Source organism: Oncorhynchus mykiss, chromosome 11 (assembly GCF_057628025.1).
Source record: "Oncorhynchus mykiss isolate SJ-2025 chromosome 11, ASM5762802v1, whole genome shotgun sequence".
NCBI lineage: Eukaryota > Metazoa > Chordata > Actinopteri > Salmoniformes > Salmonidae > Oncorhynchus > Oncorhynchus mykiss.
In genome coordinates this window covers 82,355,260-82,374,149 of record NC_143032.1, presented here as the reverse complement: position 1 = coordinate 82,374,149, position 18,890 = coordinate 82,355,260, and the positions used below count along the sequence as shown (strand labels likewise).

At 44.2% G+C, this 18,890-nt stretch overlaps 1 protein-coding gene across 1 annotated transcript in view; it reads right to left on the bottom strand.

The window, feature by feature from the left end:
- Positions 1 to 555: 555 nt before the first annotated feature.
- Positions 556 to 18,890, bottom strand: part of LOC110536469 (uncharacterized) — a 52,829-nt gene continuing 34,494 nt past the window's right edge. Inside the window, 14 exon segments of the mRNA XM_036936496.2 lie at positions 556 to 2,883; positions 3,071 to 3,151; positions 4,293 to 4,553; positions 4,724 to 5,020; positions 5,137 to 5,382; positions 7,406 to 7,660; positions 7,771 to 8,022; positions 8,290 to 8,721; positions 13,838 to 13,994; positions 14,166 to 15,603; positions 15,606 to 16,609; positions 17,101 to 17,193; positions 17,285 to 17,339; positions 17,493 to 18,054. Coding sequence (XP_036792391.2) covers positions 2,832 to 2,883; positions 3,071 to 3,151; positions 4,293 to 4,553; positions 4,724 to 5,020; positions 5,137 to 5,382; positions 7,406 to 7,660; positions 7,771 to 8,022; positions 8,290 to 8,721; positions 13,838 to 13,994; positions 14,166 to 15,603; positions 15,606 to 16,609; positions 17,101 to 17,193; positions 17,285 to 17,339; positions 17,493 to 18,054 — 5,185 coding nt within the window. The 3' untranslated portion in view covers positions 556 to 2,831.

Sequence of the window (18,890 nt, the reverse complement as noted above, 5' to 3'; positions counted from 1 at the left end):
CCGTACCATTAATGATCATACAAGCAACAAAACTTCAGAAGCTATTTGAGTACACACTGTGAAAAGGGACTACTTATAATTAATGTAAACATGTTGGGCAAAAATTAGAGTCGCAGGGTTTTCTTTTTCGACAGCAACGAATGGAAATACATGTTGTATCCCGTCCTTTTCTAATTGGTCGAAGGGGCATCAGCATTGAGAATAATGTTATGATGGCATCATGTATACTTGATGCCTGTAAATAACAACGGTGAAAATGGACACACTTGTCTGGTTCCTCTTTGCAACTGGAATGGCTTAGATGTACTCATTAGTTAAATCTGCTGTTTTGAGATATTTGTATATTAAATTGTATTCAGTTGATTATAAAACAGACCTATTCCAGGGTGATTTTAAGGAACAGAGGAGACTCTAGCAGAGCCTAATAATGTTGGGTGAACTGCAATGAAATAGCAATCGATTATTTGGTCCCAAATGAGGACTCAGCCGAGAAGAGATCAACATCCGACGAGCTTCTCCTTCACGTCTCTATGGATTAAAATGACAATATTTTACAACAAAAGGATTTTATTGGACCAGTATGTTTGTATAAACACTTAAAATAGAACCAATATCCAAATTACTACAATTCAGATGAAAGATGGATTTTGTACATAACCTTTCTAGTCAAAATAAAGAAAAACCCTTGAATGAGTAGTTATTCTAAAACTTTTGATCGGTAGTTTGTATTTCCTGATAAAACATTTTTTTTTTTATAAAATAAAATAATATTAGCAGATGTTATTGCGAGTGAAGCGAAATGCTTGTGCTTCTAGTTCCGACAGTGCAGCAATATCTAACAGGTAATCGAATAATAGTGAAGACATCAAAACTATGAAATATGCCTCCCTTTGCCTTGATGACAGCTTTGAATACTCTTGTCATTCTCTCAACCAGCTTCATGAGGTTGTCACCTGGAATGCATTTCAATTAACAGGTGAGCCTTCTAAAAAGTGAATTTGTGGAATCTCTTTCCTTCTTAGTGCGTTTGAGCCAATCAGTTGTCTTGTGACAAGGTAGGGGTGGTTTTGTCACGTCTTGACCTTAGTTCCTTTTTATGTCTCTGTTTTAGTTTGGTCAGGGCGTGAGTTGGGGTGGGCATTCTGTTTTGTTCTGTGTTATATTTCTAGGTGTTTGGCCTGGTATGGTTCCCAATCAGAGGCAGCTGTCTATCGTTGTCTCTGATTGAGAACCATACTTAGGCAGCCTGTTTTCCCACTATGGGTTGTTTTCCGTTTCAGTGTTTGCACCATATGGGACTGTTTCGGTTTTCATTTATTCTCTTGTTCTTTTGTATTTAGTGTTCAGTTAATTAAAGGAAATATGAACACGTACCACGCTGCACCTTGGTCCTCACCTTCTTCCACCAAAAGCCGTTACAGGTATACAGAAGATATCCCTATTTGGTAAAAGACCAAGTCCATATAATGGCAAGAACAGCTCAAGTAAGCAAAGACAAATGACAGTCCATCATTACTTTAAGACATGAAGGTCAGTCAATAGGGAAAATGTCAAACTTTGAAAGTTTCTTCAAGTGCAGTCGCAAAAACCATCAAGCGCTATGATGAAACTGGCTCTCATGAGGACCGCCACAGGAAAGGAAGACCCAGAGTTCCCTCTGCTGCAGATGATAAGTTCATTAGAATTACCAGCCTCAGAATTTGCATCCCAAATAAATGATTCACAGAGTTCAAGAAACAGACACATCTCAACATCAACTGTTCAGAAGAGACTGTGTGAATCAGGCCTTCATGGTCAAATTGCTATAAAGAAACCAATACTAAAGAACACCAATAATAAGAAGAGACTTGCTTGGGCCAAGAAACACGAGCAATGGACATTAGACTGGTGGAAATCTGTCCTTTGGTCTGGAGTTCAAATGTGAGATTTTTGGTTCCAACCGCCGTGTCTTTGTGAGACGCAGAGTAGGTGAACAGATGATCTCCACATTTGTGGTTCCCACCATGAAGCAATGAGGAGGAGGCGTGTTGGTGCAGAGGTGTTTTGCTGGTGACACTGTCTGTGATTTATTTAGAATTGAAGGCACTCTTTACCAGTATGGCTACCACAGCATTCTGCAGCGATACGCCATCCCATCTGGTTTGGGCTTAGTGGGACTATCATTTGTTTTTCAACAGGATAATGACCCAATACACCTCCAGGCTGTGTAAGGGATATTTTACCATGAAGGAGAGAGATGGAGTGCTGCATCAGATGACCTGGCCTCCACAGTCACCCGACCTCAACTGAGATGGTTTGGGATGAGTCGGACCTCAGAGTGAAGGGAAAGCATCCAACAAGTGCTCAGCATATGTGGGAACTACTTCAAGATTGTTGGAAAAGCATTCCAGGTGAAGCTGGTTGAGAGAATGCCAAGAGTGTGCGAAGCTGTCATCAAGGCAAATTGTGACTATTTGAAGAATCTCAAATATATTTTGATTTGTTTAACACTTTTTTGGTTACTACATGATTCCATATGTGCCATTTCATAGTTTTGATGTCTTCACTATTATTCTACAATGTAGGAAATAGTAAAAATAAATAAAACCTTGAATGAGTAGGTGTTCTAACATAGTATATGACATAGTATACATTTTTGGGGACCCATTTTGTCTCCTGGGCGCTACTTTCAGAACAACTCACTAAAAAGTAGGCAAATCTTTCGGGAAAGTCTCTTTACATAGCTCTCAATAATGAAAATGCCCTCCAACATTTTATGAATATTGGTATGAATGACAATTTTCCCCAAAGACGTGTGTGTGCAAGATTACATGGAGAAAGATTCTGTCATCTTAACGATGCCGACAGGAACATGGTTTGGCTGTCATCCTGTTGTTTGTGAGCCTGTACAAATACAAAATACTGCATATTACAAAAACAGAGTGGCCTAGCACGCCGTTAAACGTTAAATCACCTTAAAAACACATTGTTCTCACTTCCCAATCATGAATTAATCATTTTAAAAAAATAGAATTCTAATAGAGAAAGATTTACACAGAGGACGTACAGTGAGCAAACAATCACAACTCACCAAACTGTGTGGCCTTTGCTGGTGGAGACAGCTTTCAGTATTTTCTTACTCAAACAGTTGGAAATTGCATTATGACTTAGACTGAGTGAGTGAGTGAGTGAGTGAGTGAGTGAGTGAGTGAGTAGAGAGGGAGAAAGGAAGGAGAAAGAAAGGAAGAAGAGAGAAAGAGGGGGGGAATAATGTCATTAAGTACAGGGAATATATTGCATAATAATTTCTTTACATACAGTAGCGTAGTACTAGTAAGCAACAGAACATGTCTTCATTAGGGAAGGAAAACTAAGCCCTAGCAGCATGTGCATAGTGCATTAGCAACAGAACATGTCTTCATTAGGGAAGGAGAACTACTAAGCCCTAGCAGCATGTGCATAGTGAATTAGCAACAGAGCATGTCTTCATTAGGGAAGGAGAACTACTAAGCCCTAGCAGCATGTGCATAGTGAATTAGCAACAGAGCATGTCTTCATTAGGGAAGGAGAACTACTAAGCCCTAGCAGCATGTGCATAGTGAATTAGCAACAGAACATACTAAGCCCTAGCAGCATGTGCATAGTGCATTAGCAACAGAGCATGTCTTCATTAGGGAAGGAGAACTACTAAGCCCTAGCAGCATGTGCATAGTGCATTAGCAACAGAACATGTCTTCATTAGGGAAGGAGAACTACTAAGCCCTAGCAGCATGTGCATAGTGCATTAGCAACAGAACATGTCTTCATTAGGGAAGGAGAACTACTAAGCCCTAGCAGCATGTGCATAGTGCATTAGCAACAGAACATGTCTTCATTAGGGAAGGAGAACTACTAAGCCCTAGCAGCATGTGCATAGTGAATTAGCAACAGAACATGTCTTCATTAGGGAAGGAGAACTACTAAGCCCTAGCAGCATGTGCATAGTGCATTAGCAACAGAACATGTCTTCATTAGGGAAGGAGAACTACTAAGCCCTAGCAGCATGTGCATAGTGAATTAGCAACAGAGTCTTTTTGGATGCGCCACATTATGCTGATGATTGGAGCAAATAACATTTTCTTAAAAGATGCACAAGCAGTGAGTGAAACGTTGTGTTTTTATAAAATGTTAAAACCACATTCGCATTGTAATCCTTTATATACCCAACATCACAATCTATTGACGTTCCCAAAATATATGCTTTTTTTTATTTAAAACTAGTAATATGTATTTTCTTGAGTTTGATTTTCATTATGATCTTCAAAAACACTCACTCCAGGACTTGGACTTTGTGCAGGTGTGCGAGCAGAGGCTGTAGGTGGTGGTCTGTGAGTTGGCAGCGGCTGAGGTCCAGTTCTGATAGCCCCTTTGAATACTCCAGAACCAGGGCCAGAGAACTACAGGCCTTCTGATCCAGCATGGTCTCACTGAGGTCCATCTCCCCGCCCAGGGCTCTGACCAGGGATCCTGCATGATGCACTGCATTTTTCTTGTTACAAGTTTGTACAAGTTGAACCAATATGGCTTTACTGGGGCTGAGTCAGAGAGAAACGAGAGAGACAAGGTCGGCCCGTTTAGATGGAGAGATGCAACGTTTTTGAAAAGGCAAAATGTCATTCATAACCAAGCCTGTAAAGCTAAAGTCTGGGATTCTAAAAAGAACAAATTAGCCTGGACTGATCTATTGAACAGATGTGTCTCTAACCTGAGATGAACTCTGCGTGGGATTTTCAGCAGCAGCTTCCTGAGTGCTCTGTCTGAAATCTCACAATCGCGTAGGATCAGCTCTGTGACGTAACGGCCCTGCTTCAGGACTCTGGCGATGGCCCTGCAGTCAGCAGAGCTCAGACACAGAGGCTTCCCCTGGTCCTTTGTTGACAGGTCCACGGAGGAGGAGAAGTCCAGTCTGTGCTGCAGAGCCCCAAGCAGGGCTGTTGCCCCTGGCTGGATCTTTGAGGCAGAGTAGCAGTGGAGGAACAGCAGCAGCAGATTCCTCTCAACACTGCACCATGGGAAACAAGTCACTGCTCTTTTAAAATGACGGTTCTTAACACGAAAACCAATGTATTTAGTTTCTTAAGATAAACTAGGATATAAAAGGTGGCAAACAGGAAATACCTCTTTAAAATAATCCTGCCCAGAAAGGGACGAAGATCTGTGATGTTTCTCTCTGAAAGCCTGTTCTCTCTGAGATTCACAGTGATGTGTTGGTTTGAATACTGCAGCAGAGAAAGAAGCACTTCCCAGTCCAGCCTGCAGGAGGTCAGGTCTCCACCAACTTTCTTTAAGAATGAATGAGTCAGATCCTTGTCCCGAGCTTCATGCACAGCTACAGCCAGCTGCTGAAGAGTGTCTGGACACAGTCTGTCAGGTGAGAACATACATTTTTGTATTTTACTAGTGATAGGTGAAAATTGTCTGTTAATTGAATGACTAGAATATTCCGCACCTGAAACATATAATTGTATGGAATTGATTAGAATGTATGAAATCATAATCAATAAATGTGTAGTCCGAGTCAGAATCAGGGTAAAACAATATGTCTTTATGGTATTATAAACACAGACTGTCTGAGCTCGGTGCCGACCTGACGAGAGATTTGGGAGAGAACAGGGAGTATGTCTCAAGGACAAGGTCACTATCTCTGTTGGCTGGGTAGTGTGACAGACAGTGTAGCAGGACAAGGTCACTATCTCTGTTGGCTGGGAAGTGAGACAGACAGTGTAGCAGGACAAGGTCACTATCTCTGTCGGCTGGGTAGTGAGACAGACAGTGTAGCAGGACAAGGTCACTATCTCTGTCGGCTGGGTAGTGAGACAGACAGTGTAGCAGGACAAGGTCACTATCTCTGTCGGCTGGGTAGTGAGACAGACAGTGTAGCAGGACAAGGTCACTATCTCTGTCGGCTGGGTAGTGAGACAGACAGTGTAGCAGGACAAGGTCACTATATCTGTCGGCTGGGTAGTGAGACAGACAGTGTAGCAGGACAAGGTCACTATATCTGTCGGCTGGGTAGTGAGACAGACAGTGTAGCAGGACAAGGTCACTATCTCTGTCGGCTGGGAAGTGAGACAGACAGTGTGTGTAGCAGGACAAGGTCACTATCTCTGTCGGCTGGGTAGTGAGACAGACAGTGTGTGTGTGTAGCAGGACAAGGTCACTATCTCTGTCGGCTGGGAAGTGAGACAGACAGTGTAGCAGGACAAGGTCACTATCTCTGTCGGCTGGGTAGTGAGACAGACAGTGTAGCAGGACAAGGTCACTATCTCTGTCGGCTGGGTAGTGAGACAGACAGTGTAGCAGGACAAGGTCACTATATCTGTCGGCTGGGTAGTGAGACAGACAGTGTAGCAGGACAAGGTCACTATCTCTGTCGGCTGGGAAGTGAGACAGACAGTGTAGCAGGACAGGACAAGGTCACTATCTCTGTCGGCTGGGTAGTGAGACAGACAGTGTAGCAGGACATGGTCACTATCTCTGTCGGCTGGGTAGTGAGACAGACAGTGTAGCAGGACAAGGTCACTATCTCTGTCGGCTGGGTAGTGAGACAGACAGTGTAGCAGGAAATGGTCACTATCTCTGTCGGCTGGGTAGTGAGACAGACAGTGTGTGCGTAGCAGGACATGTGTGCGCGTCTGTTTGTGTGCATATGTGCGTCTGATTGTGTGTGTGTGTGCGTATGGCTGTGTGTATGTGTGGGCGTGAGAAGTCAGTATAAAATGAATTGATTTGTATTCTTGACTTCAGAACGTTCTGAATAAACTGTACTGTACCGTTTATATGAGCTGAGTCTTTGACTAATTATTATTATACCCATGGTCTTACAAACCTCGGGGATTGGTCAGAGCTATTGGTTGTTTATTATTATACCCATGGTCTTACAAACCTCTGGGATTGGTCAGAGCTATTGGTTGTTTATTATTATACCCATGGTCTTACAAACCTCTGGGATTGGTCAGAGCTATTGGTTGTTTATTATTATACCCATGGTCTTACAAACCTCGGGGATTGGTCAGAGCTATTGGTTGTTTGTTATTATACCCATGGTCTTACAAACCTCGGGGATTGGTCAGAGCTATTGATTGATTGTTATTATCATTGGGATTGGAAATTCTCTTATCAACTAGGCAAGTCAGTTAAGAACAAATTCTTATTTACAATGACGGCCTAGGAACAGTGGGTTAACTGCCTTGTTCAGGGGGCAGAACAACATACTTTTACCTTGTCAGCTCGGGGATTCGATCTAGCAACCTTTCGGTTACAGGCCCAACGCTCTAAACCACTAGGCTACCTGCCGCCCCACATACATAAGAGCACGCACACATATAAATCGTAAAACATAAACCTTTCACCAGACTACAGCAATAACGGTCTTCTGCAGACTCACTTGAGTTTCAGAGGTCCCCGGTGACCCAGCAACAGGATGAGAGAGTGACCGTGGATAGTACACTTCGTCAGGTCCAGACGCTGCACAGTCCAGACTCTCAGCAGGGACGCCACACTACTCAGGACCCTAGAAAGTACGTCTTCCGATAGTTGTGAGTTCTCAATAACCAGTGAAATCTCCTCAACCCCCATTGGAGCACTGACTCTACCAGTCGCAAGCAGTCTGGTCAGTTTCACGGTCATGGTCTCATTTAGTCTGAAAATTGGAATAATAACAAAAAACTGTGATTAGCAATGAAAACGTGAGGGAAAAATCTATTAAATGTATAGATTTGTGTTTGTTGGAGTATTGATACATTTGCATACATGAGGTTGTGTAGCACCAACGGATGTCTGAAGAGAATCGAAGCTCCTCTGAGAGAAATCTTGCTGGGTGTGAGACCGAGTTTCACTCCTGAGGTACAGAGGGCCAAGATTCTCCCCACAGAAGTGCAGGTTTGCCTGGGTAACTCTCCTCCCAATGACAGGGTAAAACCATGAGCTTGGAAGAGAGCGGCAAACTGCTCGGCCTGCTCTCTATTTTTCCGTAGGAAGTACACGAGATCGTTGTCGTTAAAACTGAAAAACACAAAATAAAATACACAATATTAACACATGTTGAAAGCTGGAAGCAAAGATGTTAAGTTTTGTTGCACACAATATACATTTTTGTACTTCAGGCGAATTGAAATGATCACTCTCGTCTGTCTTGATGATGTGTACTGCTACAGATATTCCCTGGGCACTACTTTCATTTAACAGTGTATCGTTTCATGGTCATTTCACTGATTGTTCTTATCAATGTTTATTTTAGATACCAGTGTTTGTCTGAGGTGGATAACTCACCTCAGCTGTGAGACGTAGGCCAGACACTGAAGGAAACTCCTCACTTCACTTTCTTTATCTGACCAACATTTCACCTGCATTGGCCTTTTCACTGGTTGGAGTTTCAGAACTTCGAGGAAGACGGAGGCCTTTCTTCTAGCCAGATTCACGTACCAGACTGCTGGAGCTGACTGGTAAACTGGCCGAAGTAATGGAACGAGACTCCTGCCCTTTCTAATCCCAGATGCCGTTGCACACGAGTAAAGATCCAGAAGGAAGTGACATTGATCTGAAGGATGAACATCTTCATTGAATGGGAAGGAGCTGTAGCTCCATACCAGGGACAGGAACTCCGACCAATTCCATCCTGTCCTTGCATCGTGGTCTGCTGCTGCGACACTCAGATTGAGCACAAACTGGATAACGCCTGCGTTGTTGTTGTTGTTCACAAACCTCATTTTAAGCAAAGAAACACATTTTAATATCATTACCCACTGTTAAAAAACAGATTCAATCCATTTTGTTCCCACGTCATTTTAACCAACAAAAATCTATGTATTTAAATCAACACAGGAAACTGATTCGATTTGCAGAAAGTCATCTACGTAAGGTATAATTTTATTATTATTATTTTAAATCACTCAACTTTTAACCCAAATCCAATGACATTTAGTTAGTTGACAACTCAACCAAATGTACTTCAAAACTAGGATGTTAGAACTATGATTTATTGGCAAATGTTTATTAGGCCATTTAAAACACTAATAAACATTTTTATATCACTAAATAAATCCCTAACTCATTAATACATTCTTACATCCGGGAACAAATAGAAATGATATGATTCTGAGACATTTCGTCGGGTAAGGCATTTCAGATGTATACTACTCAGCCACCAGGGGGAGACTCGTCAAGGCCTGGTGACAGACATACATCACGAGGCGATGGCTCCATCTGCTGGACGTGCCAGGTCTCGACGGGCTCTCCGGCCAGAACTCATTGGGGCTGATTGGGAGTTCGTGAGTAATCAAGGGCTGATTGCTCACCAGCCGTGCGAGGCCCATAAAGCTGCCAGAAGGGCAGCACACCGGGGAGAGATTGGGGGGGAGGAAAGGACTCCAGTATAGTTGGGGACGCTTGCAGAGGTATGAGTTCAGTTTTTTTGTGCCCGACAGGATACAGCAAGACCCGGAGCCCAGAAGACGGTGTCCCGGAGAGGGTCTCATGTGGGAAACCTATCCTTTTGTTTTTTGATTTATTATTTAAATAAAACACCCTTGAAACCGAACTAATCCTACTCTGTCCGTGTCCGATCTGTGTCAACGTCGACCAAAACCCCTTGGTCTGCCACAGGGAGTAATGGGTTTGCACTCAAAGATGTTGCATAATGCTTAAATCAAATAAAATTGTTTTTGTCACATGTGCCGAATACCATGAAACACTTACAAGCCCGTAACCAACAATTCAGTTTAAGAAAATGATTTACTTAAACTAAACAACAAAAAAAAACGATAAAATAACAATAAGGCTATATACAGGGGGTACCGGTACCCTTACTACCTGGGGGAAGCCCGTTCAGGATCCAGTTGCAAAGGGAGATGTTTAGTCCCAGGGTCCTTAGCTTAGTGATGTGTTGATCGCTGAGCTGTAGTCAATGAACAACAGTCTCTCATGGTCACCTCCACCGGGTGGATGAACCTTTTTCGATCCCAACGCGACGCAATTGTCTGTCAGAGCAGCTCACAGATTACTGTACATAGCCCACCTATAATTTAGCCCAAACAACTACCTCTTCCCCTACTGTATTTTGCTCCTTTGCACCCCATTATTTTTATTTCTACTTTGCACATTCTTCCACTGCAAATCTACCATTCCAGTGTTTTACTTGCTATATTGTATTTACTTTGCCACCATGGCCTTTTTTTTTGCCTTTTAGAAGAAAGAGAAACGCACACCTGTTAAGACGAGGTGCTGGCTAGCGGAGTAGACACCTATTAAGACGAGGTGTTGGCTAGCGGAGTAGAACACCTATTAAGACGAGGTGCTGGCTAGCGGAGTAGACACCTATTTAGACGAGGTGCTGGCTAGTGGAGTAGAACACCTATTAAGACGAGGTGCTGGCTAGTGGAGTAGAACACCTATTAAGACGAGGTGCTGGCTGGTGGAGTGGAACACCTATTTAGACGAGGTGCTGGCTAGCGGAGTAGAACACCTATTAAGACGAGGTGCTGGCTGGTGGAGTGGAACACCTATTTAGACGAGGTGCTGGCTAGCGGAGTAGACACCTGTTAAGACGAGGTGCTGGCTAGCGGAGTAGAACACCTATTAAGACGAGGTGCTGGCTAGCGGAGTAGAACACCTGTTAAGACGAGGTGCTGGCTAGCGGAGTAGAACACCTGTTAAGACGAGGTGCTGGCTAGCGGAGTAGAACACCTGTTAAGACGAGGTGCTGGCTAGCGGAGTAGAACACCTATTAAGAAGAGGTGCTGGCTAGCGGAGTAGAACACCTGTTTAGGCGAAGTGCTGGCTAGCGGAGTAGAACACCTATTTAGGCGAGGTGCTGGCTAGCGGAGTAGAACACCTATTAAGACGAGGTGCTGGCTAGCGGAGTAGAACACCTATTTAGGCGAGGTGCTGGCTAGCGGAGTAGAACACCTATTTAGACGAGGTGCTGGCTAGCGGAGTAGAACACCTGTTAAGACGAGGTGCTGGCTAGCGGAGTAGAACACCTATTAAGAAGAGGTGCTGGCTAGCGGAGTAGAACACCTGTTTAGGCGAAGTGCTGGCTAGCGGAGTAGAACACCTATTTAGGCGAGGTGCTGGCTAGCGGAGTAGAACACCTATTAAGACGAGGTGCTGGCTAGCGGAGTAGAACACCTATTTAGGCGAGGTGCTGGCTAGCGGAGTAGAACACCTGTTAAGACGAGGTGCTGGCTAGCGGAGTAGAACACCTATTAAGACGAGGTGCTGGCTAGCGGAGTAGAACACCTATTAAGACGAGGTGCTGGCTAGCAGAGTAGAACACCTATTAAGACGAGGTGCTGGCTAGCGGAGTAGAACACCTATTAAGACGAGGTGCTGGCTAGCGGAGTAGAACACCTGTTTAGGCGAGGTGCTGGCTAGCGGAGTAGAACACCTATTAAGACGAGGTGCTGGCTAGCAGAGTAGAACACCTATTAAGACGAGGTGCTGGCTGGTGGAGTGGAACACCTATTAAGACGAGGTGCTGGCTAGCGGAGTAGAACACCTATTAAGACGAGGTGCTGGCTAGCGGAGTAGACACCTATTAAGACGAGGTGCTGGCTAGCGGAGTAGAACACCTATTAAGACGAGGTGCTGGCTAGCGGAGTAGAACACCTATTAAGACGAGGTGCTGGCTAGCAGAGTAGAACACCTATTAAGACGAGGTGCTGGCTAGCAGAGTAGAACACCTATTAAGACGAGGTGCTGGCTAGCAGAGTAGAACACCTATTAAGACGAGGTGCTGGCTAGCGGAGTAGAACACCTGTTAAGACGAGGTGCTGGCTAGCGGAGTAGAACACCTATTAAGACGAGGTGCTGGCTAGCGGAGTAGAACACCTATTAAGACGAGGTGCTGGCTAGCAGAGTAGAACACCTATTAAGACGAGGTGCTGGCTAGCAGAGTAGAACACCTATTAAGACGAGGTGCTGGCTAGCGGAGTAGAACACCTATTAAGACGAGGTGCTGGCTAGCGGAGTAGAACACCTGTTAAGACGAGGTGCTGGCTAGCGGAGTAGAACACCTATTAAGACGAGGTGCTGGCTAGCGGAGTAGAACACCTATTTAGACGAGGTGCTGGCTAGCGGAGTAGAACACCTATTTAGGCGAGGTGCTGGCTAGCGGAGTAGAACACCTGTTTAGGCGAGGTGCTGGCTAGCGGAGTAGAACACCTATTTAGGCGAGGTGCTGGCTAGCGGAGTAGAACACCTATTTAGGCGAGGTGCTGGCTAGCGGAGTAGAACACCTATTAAGACGAGGTGCTGGCTAGCGGAGTAGAACACCTGTTAAGACGAGGTGCTGGCTAGCGGAGTAGAACACCTATTTAGGCGAAGTGCTGGCTAGCGGAGTAGAAAACTTGAAAATAAAGAGAGCCGCACACTAAGAGCTCAGATGCAAAAATGTAATTACCAACGTTTCGAAAGCCAAGCTGTCTGGGTATAATCACAAACACTGCGGGATGACTCATTTATATAGTGTCAAAAGACACAGGTGTCTGTAATCATAGCCAAGAGTGGCCTAATATCATTGGTTAATTATCTAATATTAAAATGTCATACAAAGAACAGCATACAAACAACAAGTGGATAGCATACGATCATAGATTCATTAGACTACACAAGTTCACAAACAATTACAATGGCAAAGTCACAATAATCACAAGAATGGCTTCAGATCAAAGTCTACGTTGAGACCGAAGGGCGCAAGGGTCTTTAAATTAAAGTCTTTAAGTCTCTTTTTTTACCTTTACCTCCCTTATCTCACCTCATTTGCTCACATCGTATATAGACTTGTTTATACTTTATTATTGACTGTATGTTTGTTTTACTCCATGTGTAACTCTGTGTTGTTGTATGTGTCGAACTGCTTTGCTTTATCTTGGCCAGGTCGCAATTGTAAATGAGAACTTGTTCTCAACTAGCCTACCTGGTTAAATAAAGGTGAAATAAATAAATAATAAATAAAATAAAAATTCTTGAATACAATTATTTTGTTCTATAAAGGGTCTCGCAATTTGGTGAGGTGATATCTTGACTTCCAATAGTGGATTTATGACTATGGCCATCATTTCCAAAGAGCAGCCATGTGGATATAAATAGAATTATGTATTTCCACACGGTTTAAAGAAATAAATCGATTTCACCTCCTTCCTATGAGTAACATTTAGACTGTTATACAAGAACACTGTGCATATCAGATTTTTTATATCGTTTATGAGTTGGCCTCGTATATTTATGAATGGATATGCCTGATGTTCTTTGTGGTGGGCCGTCTCATGAATTGATGTGATGTATTTAGGTGAGCGGGCACCTGGGACGATTGATTTGTGAATTGGCCTTGGTGCCTGCTCCCACATTCTATAATTCTGTATTTCTTTCTAACTAATTTGTACACCGGTAGATCGGGAAAAGCCACATCCCTGATTGACAGATGACTGACAACCCTGATTAGATTCACCTGCTGTTTATGTGCTGTTCTTCACAAATGCTGTTTTAAATTAAATTAAAATAGAATTATACCTACACCCTGAAGAAGGCTGTATAAAGCCACAACGTCTGTGTACAATCCCTGATGCATTGAAAATGTTTTTAAAAACACAAAATAATGAATTTTTATGCGACATCTTTTTGAGTGCAAACCCTTTTGTTTGTCAACAAATACCTTCCCAGAGCTTCTCAAATGAACGTCATATGTGAGTAATTCTGAGTCAGAAACGGTTCAGCCAATGACTAGCTCTTAGAGGGAGATTTTATACGGCAGGGACACAAAAGGAAGAGTCGCTCACTAGTAAAACAATGATGCTCTTCTAGTTGCAGGGAAAACACTCACCTCAGCTGTGAGATGTAGGGCAGACACTGAAGGAAACTCCTCACTTCACTCTCGTCATCTGACCAACCCTTCAGCTCTACTGGTTTCTTCTCTGGTTGGAGTTTCAGCACTTCTCGGAGGAAGGAGGCTTTCCTTTGTGAGAGGTCTATGGACCAGACTGAAAAAGAGAAATCAATATTGTATGGACTTAAATTGCTTCAATATGATGCATGGAGAATGTTTGCCAGATGGTTAATGCTACTGATTATAGTAATGGATTTTCGAGAATAATCACGTCTTATGAATTAATGATAAATATTAAGTTATAAAATCCATAGTGATTACTCACCTTTTACAGGGATGTCTGTTTCTGTGCTGGGTTTACTTGTGTCCCCCTCTCCATAGACTGCAGAGACTCTGACTCGGTAGCAAGTACTGGAGGTCTGAGATAAAGTGCATGTACGTTCAGGCCCCGTTGTTGACACACGGGACCAGCCTTCAAGCCCTGCCTCTTTGAACTCCACGGCATAATGTAGCACGGGACCGCCATCTTCCTCTTCCGCCATCCGCCATGTGACTCTGACGTCTTCTCCGTCCACCAGTTTCACACAGGGCTGTCCAGGTGTGGACCTTGGGTTTGTCTTTACCATGGTGACCGTGCTGAAGTCACTCATACTAGAGCTGTCCACAGCACTGTATCTAACCTGGTATTTAGTGTCAGGTTTCAAACCGGGCAACTTACAAGTGTTACACTGGTCAGGACCCACAGATCCAGGACCAGGTGGTAAGTATCCAACAGTCCATTGAACATCACTTTCTGCGGTATACTCTATTCTGTACTTCACAGGACTCATGACCTTTGACTGAGGAAATTTCAGACTGAAGCTGGTCTGTTTTATCTCTGTTACTTCGGCTGGATTTGGCTTTGATCCAAGCTTGAAATTGCGGCCGATAAGACGACCATTTTGATACAGACCAATGCGGGATCCAGGAAAGGTGACATCTGGTATAACTGCAACAAGAAAATTGAATTTCTCTCCATCTCTTCTGTCTTCATTGGATGTGGTGAACAAGTGGAGGTCAGACTGTATTTTTTCAGTTAAATCTGGAGGCTTGAAGGCATGCTGTGTCTGCTGCTGTCTGGTGATCCCTGATTGGTTTGTGGTGGTCTCTAGTGCAGAATGTATGTATTGCTTCATGGTGGAAAGGTATGGATCTTCACCCCCCAGTGAGGTGAGCGTGAAGCACAGCGTCCTGTTTGGGGTCGGCACCTCCCTCCCCATGGGGATGTGGTTTGCTTTCTGCTGGACCTCCCTCCCCATGGGGATGTGGTTTGCTTTCTGCTGGACCTCCCTCCCCATGGGGATGTGGTTTGCTTTCTGCTGGATCTCCCTCCCCATGGGGATGTTGTTCGCTTTCTCCTGGACCTCCCTCCCCATGGGGATGTGGTTTGCTTTCTGCTGGACCTCCCTCCCCATGGGGATGTGGTTTGCTTTCTCCTGGACCTCCCTCCCCATGGGGATGTGGTTTGCTTTCTGCTGGATCGCCCTCCATGTGGGGATGTTGTTCGCTTTCTGCTGGACCTCCCTCCCCATGGGGATGTGGTTTGCTTTCTGCTGGACCTCCCTCCATGTGGGGATGTGGTTTGCTTTCTGCTGGATCGCCCTCCATGTGGGGATGTTGTTCGCTTTCTGCTGGACCTCCCGCCTTATGGGGATGTGGTTCGCTTTCTGCTGGACCTTCTTTACAATGGGGATGTTTTTTTCTTTGCAGATAAGCAGAGCCTTTATCTCCTCCTCTTTGTTGTTAAGCCACTGATGTGTGTGCTGAGAACAGAATGGTGATTGGTCACATGGTTCTGGAGAATGTCTCTCAGGCTCTTTTCATCCATCTCTTCACTCTCTCTCACGATCTTTACTGCCATAGCCAGCCCTCTCTTAAACTCAGACTGGTACGTCTGCAGCAGCTCAGAAAATTCTGCACATTTTTCCTTCACACTGGGGAACCATTTCATCACATCATCGTTGACGTCTAATAATGTCATCGTGTCCTGGCATCTCATGGTGACCTGCCTCAGATGCTCCACCACGTCCTCGGCCTCGGAGAGAAAGCCTTGAGTGATCTGAATTGAAGTGTCCAGATTCCTCAGAGGATAGAGCCACGCGTACAGAGGCACTGCTTTCTCTCCCTGTTGTCCAAGGTGCTTCGGGAGAGTTTCAAGAGCTTGTACTGCTTGGCCATAAGTCATGGAGCCAGTGATACGGTCTACATCACTGTGGAGTGTACACTGATACAACAAACTGTTTATTTTCTCATTGTCACTCAAGCTGGATAACATATGATCCGCACTGAAGGAGGACGCCATCTTCTTGATAACACTGTGCATATCGGCTTCTCCTCCACCAGCCCCTTTCTCTCCACCGACGCGTTTGTCAAAGATAAAAAATGCCTGAGCTCCATAGAGAACAGCCAGCACCACGTGCGTTGCCTTTGAATCCCTTTGGACGGTTTCTTCAAATACCCCGCGACTGAGCATGTCCAGCCTGGTAGTGGTTCTGTACTGTAGAGTGACCCGGTCCTTGTTTTTGGACTGAACAGGATGGTTCAGGTATTCAGCAGCACCACCAACCTCCACCAGCCCAGACAAGACACTGGCCCTTAGAGAAGTGGAAACATCCAGAGCCCCGAATCTGTCCTGTAGGGAGTCTCCTTCAATACACGTCACCTCTGTGCGAGGCCGAGGCAGAGACTGACGCATGTTGGCTATTGTGCTCTCATCCCATAGACCGACATCTTAGGAGATAAAAAAGGATATTCATTTCACAGCAGAATTTACAGAATTCCATTATTTTTTTTTTATCTGGGTCAATGTTCTCAAATAATTCAAATGATTTCCCTTCAAAATAAAACCCCACAACCCAACAACTAAATCAAGGTCAGAGAAAAGTCGCAGAGAAAATCAGCAAATCCAGCTGTCTGTAAAGACCTTGCTTGCCAACCTTTGCTTTATTACTAAACATAAACATAAAACATACATAAACAGAAGAAGACTGGCCACCCCACATAGCCTGGTTTCTTCCAAAGGTTCTGGCCTTTCTAGGGAGTTTTTCCTAGCCACCGTGCTTCTACACCTGCATTGCTTGCTGTTTGGGGGTTTTAGGCTGGGTTTCTGTACAGCACTTTGAGATATCAGCTGATGTACGAAGGGCTATATAAATAAATTGGATTTGATATTATTTCAGATATATATATATATATATATATCAAAAACACAATAAGTGTACCTGAGCAAAGACAATCATTGCAGCAGTCGTACATCATCCCAAGGTCTAGGGGACGACCAAGGGCAGCCAGCACAAAACAGTCGGTTGCCCAATCTGAGAATCACAGAACACAACACTACAGTGCCATTGCAGAAAATAATACAAAATAACTGTACTATCATTCAACAGCAGAATTGTATCTTACCTTTGGATGACCTCTTTGCATAACAGATTAACTCAGTGGTTGGATTCTTTACATTCTGGGGAGAAAAATCAAATCAGAATCGCAACTGTCCTGTATAAGTGGGATACTGATTATCTAGTTAATCCGGCCTAGTACCGAGAGGAAATACTATTAGTATTAGTTATTAGTTTCCTCTAGTTAATAAGGTAAAGTGTTGACAAAAGTGTACCTGCTTCAGGTGATTTTTTTGTGTTTTTTCCTCAGCAAACTCAGTATTCATCTGTTCCAATTTAGCTTCCAGCTTTACTGCAATCTGTTGTTCTTCGAAGCAGAGTTTCTGATCCAGGTTTCCAGTCACCTCCACCAGCGTGTGTCTCTGCAGTGCCGCTACGGTGTAGTGCTGCCTAACGTGGCTCTCACAGTAAAAGGCAGCGCAGGTCAGACAGAACTTCACAGCTTTGAGCTGTTTCTCAGCGCAGAGATCACAGGCCACATCTCCGGGTCCAGCGTAGCGGTGAGGGGGAAGTGCAGGGACTTTGAATCCTGTCTGCCGGAGTTTCCGGATCACCTTATCCAAGGCTGAATTTCTGGAGAGATGGGGACATGTTCTGAATCTCTGTTGGCACCCGGGACAGTCGTATACTTGTTTCCTCGCTGGTTTGTTCCAATAGGTCTCAATGCATTGCCTGCAGAAACTGTGTCCACAGGGGATGGAGACCGGCTCGTTGAGAACCTCTGTGCACACTGAGCATCTGAAGTGGTCCTCTGCCAGCAGACTGGCTGTCAGTGCACTGCACAAAGGGGGAGAGATTATGTTAGCTGGTAGCAATAGCATATATAACACGTACTTCCTCAACTTTAACATTCAAGACTGAAAAAAGTACCTGAATACCCCTTAGTTTTAGGTCTTAAAGGGTACCTTGATAAATGGACAAGAGGTTTCCTAACTCACAGTACGCTCCAACAGTATTGGGAAAGTGACACGTGTTTGGTTGTTTTGGCTCTGTACTCCAGTATAATGCATTGTGTCATTTTGGAGTCACTTTTAATATAAATAGGAAGATAATATGTTTCTAAAACACGTCTAAATTCATGTAGATGCTACCATGACTACGGATAATCCTGAATAAATTGTGAATAATAATGAGTGCGAAAGTTACAGAAGCACAAATATCATACCCCCAAGACATGCTAACCTCTCACCATTACAATAACAGTGGAGGTTAGCATTTTATATCATACCCCCAAGACATGCTAACCTCTCACCATTACAATAACAGGGGAGGATAGCATTTTATATCTTACCCCCAAGACATGCTAACCTCTCACCATTACAATAACAGGGGAGGATAGCATTTTATATCATACCCCCAAGACATGCTAACCTCTCACCATTACAATAACAGGGGAGGTTAGCATTTTATATCATACCCCCAAGACATGCTAACCTCTCACCATTACAATAACAGGGGAGGTTAGCATAACTTTGGATTGGAGATGCTTAATGTGAGTCTGGAAGGAGAGTTTACAGTCTAGCCAGACACCTAGGTATTTGTAGTTGTCCACAAATTCTAAGTCAGAACCGTCCAGAGTAGTGATGCTAGTCGGGCGGGCGGGTGTGGGCAGC